The sequence below is a fragment of the Macaca nemestrina genome, chromosome 5 (genome assembly GCF_043159975.1).
Source record: "Macaca nemestrina isolate mMacNem1 chromosome 5, mMacNem.hap1, whole genome shotgun sequence".
Classification (NCBI taxonomy): domain Eukaryota; kingdom Metazoa; phylum Chordata; class Mammalia; order Primates; family Cercopithecidae; genus Macaca; species Macaca nemestrina.
Genome location: NC_092129.1, coordinates 168,945,697 through 168,953,198, shown reverse-complemented (window position 1 = coordinate 168,953,198; position 7,502 = coordinate 168,945,697). Strand labels below are relative to the sequence as shown.

Here is a 7,502-nt window from a genome sequence, read left to right as displayed (position 1 = left end):
TCAGGAGGCTGAGGCAGGAGAATTGCTTGAACCCGGGAGGCAGAGGTTGCAGTGAGCTGAGATCGCGCCACTGCACTCCAACCTGGGTGACAAGAGCAAAACTCCGTCTCAAAAACAACAAAATAAATAGGCAGGCATGGTAGTGCTCGCCTGTAATCCCAGCTACTCACAAGGCTGAGGTAGGAGACTTGGCTGAGTCTGGGAGGCAGAGGTTGCAGGGAGCTGAAATCAAACCACTGCACTCCAGCCTGGGCGACAGAGCAAGACTGTCTCCAAAAAAAACAAAACAAAAAAGGGATAAAATGGTAAAATTTATGTTGTGTGTTTATATTTGGCCACAAATTTTTTAATGGTAGGTTTTTTTTTTTTTTTTTACGAAAAAACCTTCATATCATAAACTATTCACTAAGTGTTGAAATTTTCTCACAAATATCAAAAATTGTGTTCAGTTTGCTTGCATCACAAGCCATATAAGGTTCATGTACTGTGGCTGGTGAGCAGGTATTTTAAAAACCTGCATATTCCCCCTCCAGCCACCTGTTTTTCCCCTATTACAATTTATCCATGGAAAAACTTTTCCTGTAAAGTTTTCCACAGTAAATATTTTGTTCCTCACATCCTTATGGGGTCTTCTCTCTTTCTCTCTCTTTCTTTTTTTTTTTTTTTTTTTTTTTGAGTCCTGCTCTGTCATCCAGGCTGGAGCTCTGTCATCCAGGAACTCCCGGGTTCAAGCGATTCTCCTGCCTTGGCCTCCCGAGTAGCTGGGATTACAGGTGTGCACCAACACACCCGGCTAATTTTTTTTTTTCCTGTATTTTTAGTACAGACGTGGGTTTCACCACGTTGGCCAGGCTGTCCTCAAACTCCTGGACTCAACCAATCTGCCAACCTTGGCCTCCCAGAGCGCTGGGATTATAAGCATAAGCCACAGTGCCCCACCTTTGTCTTCTTGAATACTGAAAGTTAAATCAGGAGACCAGATCAGATTCAAGCTTGATGGTTTTGGCAAGACCACTCCCTAAGTCCAACTATGCCACTGTAAGAGTATATGAATGGCCCAAAATGTGAATGTGCAAATATTCATCAACAAACTATGATGAACAACTCATTACATGCTCCCACCATCAGTGGTGTTAGAACAGGGGTAGGAGGAATGAGAGAAAATATCCACACACACAAAAAAATTTGTTTTTGGGTTTTGTTTTGTTTTGTTTTTTGAGACGAGGTTTCACTTTGTCGCCCAGGCTGGAATACAGAGGCGCAATCATGTTTCACTGCAGCCTCAACCTCCCTGGGCTCAGGTGATCCTCCTGTTTCAGTCTCCCAAGTAGCTAGAACTACAGGTAAGTGCCACCACACCAGGTAAAAGCATTGCATTTTTTTGTGTTATATTTTTTGTATAGAGACTTTTATTTTTAACAATATTGCCCAGAATAAAAAAAAAAAAAGTTTTAAGACAAAATCTTTGTCATCAAGGAACCTGAAATCTTGTTAAGATGGCAAAACTCTCCCTTTCCGCCATCTTTCCGCGCCGCCACAATGGTGCGCATGAATGTCCTGGCTGATGCTCTCAAGAGCATCAACAATGCCGAAAAGAGAGGCAAACGCCAGGTGCTTATTAGGCCGTGCTCCAAAGTCATCGTCCGGTTTCTCACTGTGATGATGAAGCATGGTTACATTGGCGAATTTGAAATCATTGATGATCACAGAGCTGGGAAAATTGTTGTGAACCTTACAGGCAGGCTAAACAAGTGTGGAGTGATCAGCCCCAGATTTGATGTGCAACTCAAAGATCTAGAAAAATGGCAGAATAACCTGCTTCCATCCCGCCAGTTTGGTTTCATTGTACTGACAACCTCAGCTGGCATCATGGACCATGAAGAAGCAAGACGAAAACACACAGGAGGGAAAATCCTGGGATTCTTTTTCTAGGGATGTAATACATACATTTACAAATAAAATGCCTCATGGAAAAAAAAAAAAAAAAGATGGCAAAACTGATACATGCAGAACAATTAATAATTAAGTGCAGGCCAGGAATTGGAGACCAGCCTGGCCAACATGGTGAAACGCTGTCTCTACTAAAAGTACACACACACAAAAAATTAGCCAGTTGTGGTGGTACATGCCTGTAATCCCAGCTACTCGGAAGATGGAGGCAGGAGAATTGCTTGAACCCAGGAGGCAGAGGTGGCAGTGAGCCGAGATCGCACCACTACACTCAAGCCTGGGCAACAAAGCCAGACTCTGGTTCAAAAATAATAATAATAATAATAAAGTGCAAAACTGCCATGACTATCAAACCCTATGTCATTCTAAGGGTGAGATCATCTAAGAAGGTTTTAGGTTGTATAAAGTTCCTGAAATGGATCTTGAAGGATTGCTAGATTTTTGGAAGAAAGAAGGCATTCTAGGAAGTGAAAACTATACAAAGAAAAGCACAAAGGTTGGCATTTGGAGGCAGATAGGGAGGATCATTTAAACAGGCTGAGAATGATAATATAGGGGAATGAAAAGTCAACAGAGAAATAAGCGTTGGAAGAAGCCCACTGATCTCTAGAGATTAAGAATCAGTTGTTACTTATGTTTTGGCATGCACACTTAGGCAAGATTCTAAAGGTCTATAAATATTGTGGGTGTTTTGAGGATCTGATGTCTAATATCTTTTAATAGAAGAATTGAGGTGTTATCTGATTGAAGTCTTTTCCAGCTGAGTTCATCCTTTCTAGAGACTAAACACATAAAAGTTTTTCATGAAAAATACAGTTAGAACTTGTAGAATGTTTAGGATTTGCCTTAAAATGCATAGGAGAGGATGAAGGGTGGAGAAAATGTAGATGAAAAAAGATGGACAAAGAGTTGGTAATTGTTGAAGCTGAGTGATGGGTATATAGGGCTCATTATGCTGTTCTCCCTACTTTTGAGTATGTTTAAAACTTCCATAATAAAAAGTTATTTGTAAACCTATTGCTATTGGGGTCAAGGGTCATTCCCACATTCCATGTTTCCCATGTTATAGGAAAAAAAGGACTCACTAGACCGGAAGATGTGGTGCTTGTCTCTTCTGTTGTCAGGCTGTTTAACTCTGAGCCAATTACTTCGCCTTTGTGGGTCTCAATTCCCTTCTCTGTAAAATGAAGGGAAGAGGGAAAAGAGCTACTGCTTATTGAATGCCTACTATGTGCAGGAATTTTGCGATGCACTTTATACACACGCTGTCAAGTACCAAGAGGATGGGCACAATGTTCTCCTTAGTCTTTCAAGTTTCTTTCCCTCTCTAGGCATCCAGGAATTATCCACTTAAGTTCATTTCGTGATTTGATAAACCCATGTGACTAATGCCTGGCACGTCTTAGGAGACATAGAAATAAAAGAGACAGCTCCTGTTTTCAACGATTTTGTTATCTAGAAGGACAGCTAGGACAAATGAGTGTAATACAACTGATCAATGTTATAATAACTGTTATAACAACTAAATAGGAAAGATACTAAATGTTTTACCTTATATGTAGTGTGCATCCCTACAATATGAGAAAATGATGCAATGGTGTACTGATAGAACCACACGGTGCTGGGTGGGGGTCCTGTAAGAGGAACACTCATCCCTGACTGAGGGGGTCAGAAGGTTTCATAGAGGAGACAATGTCTATGTTAAGTTTTTTTTTTTTTTTTTTTGAGACGGAGTCTCGCTCTGTCGCCCAGGCTGGAGTGCAGTGGCCTGATCTCAGCTCACTGCAAGCTCCACCTCCCGGGTTCACGCCATTCTCCTGCCTCAGCCTCCCGAGTAGCTGGGACTACAGGCGCCCGCCACCTCGTCCAGCTAGTTTTTTGTAGTTTTAGTAGAGACGGGGTTTCACTGTGTTCACCAGGATGGTCTCGATCTCCTGACCTCGTGATCCACCCGTCTCGGCCTCCCAAAGTGCTGGGATTACAGGCTTGAGCCACCGCGCCCGGCCAAGTTTTTTTTTTTTTTTAAATAAACTTGTTGCCTGGGTGCGGTGGCTCACACCTGTTATCCCAGCACTTTGGAAGGCCAAGGTGGGCGGATCACCTGAGGTCAGGAGTTCAAGACCAACCTGGCCAACATGGTGAAACTCTGTCTCTACTGAAAATACAAAAATTAGCCAGGCATGGTGGCACTCACCTGTAATCCTAGTTACTCGGGAGGCTGAGGCACAAGAATTGCTTGAATCTAGGAGGTGGAGGTTGCAGTGAGCTGAGATAGCACCAATGTACTCCAGCCTGGACAACAGAGCGAGACTCCATCTCAAATAAATAAATAAACAAAATGGGCCAGGCGCAGTGGCTCATACCTGTAATCCTAGCACTTTGGGAGATCGAGGCAGGTGGATTAGCTGAGGTCAAGAGTTTGTGAGCAGCCTGGCTAACATGGGGAAACCCTGTCTCTACTAAAAATACAAAAAAATCAGCTGGGTATGGTAGTGGGCATCTGTAATCCCAGCTACTTGGGAGGCTAAGGCAGGAGAATCGCTTGAAACTGGGAGGCAGAGGTTGCAGTGAGCCGAGATCGCGCCACTGCAGCCTGGGCGACAGAGAGACTCTGTCTCAAAAGAAATAAATGAATAAATAACAATTAAAATAAATAAATAAGTAAAATGCAATTATACAGTATTTGTCCTTTTATGTCTGGCTTCTTTCACTTAGCATAATCCCCTCAAGGTTCATCTATGTTGTAACATGTGCCAGAATGTCCTTCCTCTTTAAGGCTAAATAATATTCCATTGCATGAATATTCATTTTATTTGTCCATTCATTAATTGATGGACACTTGGGTGGCTTCAACCTTTTGGCTATTGTGAATAAAGCTGTTATGAAGACGAGTGTATAAAAATCTGTTTGTGGTCGGGCACGGTGGCTCACACCTGTAATCCCAGCACTTTAGGAGGCCAAGGGGGGCATATCATGAGGTCAGGAGATCGATACCATCCTGGCCGACATGGTGAAACCCCTTCTCTACTAAAACACACCAAAAAAATGAGCTGGGCGTGGTAATGCGCGCCTGCAGTACCAGCTACTCAGGAGACTGAGGCAGGGAATCGCTTGAACCGGGGAGGCAGAGGTTACAGAGAGCTGAGATTGCACCACTGCACTCCAGTCTGGCAACACAGTGAGACTCCATTTCAGAAAAACAAAAACAAAAACAAAAAAACCGGGGGTCCAAGCTCAGTGGCTCATGCCTGTAATCCCAGCACTTTGGGAGGCCAAGGTGGGTGGATCACCTGAGGTCAGGAGTTTGAGACCAGCCTGGCCAACATGCTGAAACCCCATCTCTACTAAAAATATAAAAATTAGCCGTGTCTGTAATCCCAGTTACTCAGGAGGCTGAGACAGGAAAATTGCTTGAACCCAGGTGGTGGAGGCTGAAGTGAGCCGAGATTGTGCCACTGCACTCTAGACTGGGCCACAGAGCAAGACTCGCTCTCAAAAAAAAAAAAAAAAATCAGTTCTTTTGGGTATATACTATGATAAGTCTTGAAGAATGAGAAGGAATTAAGTCAAAAGGCAAAAACAAGCAGTCCAAGAAGAGTGAGTAACCTGTGTAAAGGCACAGGAAGTTCTAGTTCAGTTGGCTGTAGAAAAGAGAGAGAGGATACGTGCTGAGACAGGAAACGTCAGAGAAAGGCAGGTGCTAGACCTTGAAGGACCTTGCATGAGAATGGACAGTGAGGGCTAAAAGCAGCCTCAGGTCAAATCCCTGTTTATACTGCCAATGTTGTTTTCTTTTTAACTTTAAAAAATATTTTAGGCTGGGCACGCCTATAATCCCAGCACTTAGAAAGGCCGAGGCGGGTGGATCACCTAAGGTCAGGAGTTTGAGACCAGCCTGACCAATATGGTGAAACCACGTTTCTACTAAAAATACAAAAAGTAGCTGGGGATGGTGGCATGCGCCTGTAGTCCCAACTACTTGGGAGGCTGAGACAGGAGAATTGCTTGAACTCAGGAGGTGGAGGCTGCAGTGAGCTGAGATTGTGCTACTGCACTCCAGCCTGGGCAATAGAGCAAAATTTCATCTCAAAAAAAAAAATATATATACACACACACACACACACACACACACACATATTTAATATTTTGTAAAATGTAGAGATTGAATCTCACTATGTTGCCCAGGCTGGTCTCAAACTCATGGCCTTAAGGGATCCTCTTGCCTCAGCCTCCCAAAGTGCTGGGATTACAGGTGTGAACCAGCACATCTGGCCTTCACTGGGTTTTTTTTTTTGTTTTTGTTTTGTTTTTTTTTTTAAGACAGAGTCTCGCCGGGCGCGGTGGCTCACGCCTGTAATCCCAGCACTTTGGGAGGCCGAGGCGGGCGGATCACAAGGTCAGGAGATCGAGACCACGGTGAAACCCCGTTTCTACTAAAAATACAAAAAATTAGCCGGGCGCGGTGGCGGGCGCCTGTAGTCCCAGCTACTCAGGAGGCTGAGGCAGGAGAATGGCGTAAACCCGGGAGGCGGAGCTTGCAGTGAGCCGAGATTGCGCCACTGCACTCCAGCCTGGGCGACAGAGCCAGACTCTGTCTCAAAAAAAAAAAAAAAAAAAAAAAAAAAAAAGACAGAGTCTCACTTTGTCAGGCAGGTTGGAGTGCCTGGTACCATCTGGGCTCACTGCAGCCTCGACAACCTAGGCTCAAGTGATCCTACTACCTCACCTGGCTGTTTTTTGTATTTTTTATAGTGACAGGTTCTCATCTTGTTGTCCAGGCTGGTCTCAAACTCATGAGCTCAAGCCATTCACCCACCTCAGCTTCCCAAAGTGTTACGATTACAGGCATGAGCCGACGTGCCTGGCCTCACTGCTATTCTTAAAGTGACCACTTTAACGTATCTTTAAACAACTACTCAAAAACAATGTTTTTCTGGCAAAGAGTTTGGGGCCTAATGCAAATGATAACTAGAAGATGTACACACATGGCTGTGACCCCAGTCTTAAGTTTCCCTCACAGTAGTCCCCCTCACTCTACAGATGTTCAATTAATGGTAGTGGAATGCTAAATTGACTAATTATTTATGGTCAATGGATCTGTGCTATTTCACAAAATCTTTTGCTCAAAATAGTATTCTCAAATGCATTGCTTTTATTTGACTGAATTCTTTTCAGAATCAACTAAGCCAGAGCACAAATCCGATTATGAGATTCTACATTCAACTCTCCAGCTGACTTTCTCTGTAAGGCAGGATGAATCCCTTCAGTCATGTTGAAAATGGTGCCAAGTGGCCAGGCACGGTGGCTCATGCCTATAATCCGGCACTTTGGGAGGCCAAGGCAGGCAAATCATGAGGTCAGGAGATCGAGACCATCCTGGCTAACACGGTGAAACCCCATTTCTACTAAAAATACAAAAAAATTAGCCAGGCGTGGTGGTGGGCACCTGTGGTCCCAGCTACTCAGGAGGCTGAGGCAGGAGAATGGTGTGAACCTGGGAGGCAGAGGTTACAGTGAGCTGAGATCGCGCCACTGCACTCCAGACTGGGCGA

General features: G+C 44.1%; 1 protein-coding gene across 1 annotated transcript; it reads left to right on the top strand.

Annotated features, from left to right (window-relative positions):
- Positions 1-1,514: 1,514 nt before the first annotated feature.
- On the top strand, positions 1,515-1,950 carry LOC139363210 (small ribosomal subunit protein uS8). The gene has a single exon (XM_071096104.1). The coding sequence runs from the start codon at positions 1,540-1,542 to the stop codon at positions 1,930-1,932; it is 393 nt and encodes a 130-aa protein (XP_070952205.1). The 5' UTR covers positions 1,515-1,539; the 3' UTR covers positions 1,933-1,950.
- The last annotated feature ends 5,552 nt before the right edge of the window (positions 1,951-7,502 follow it).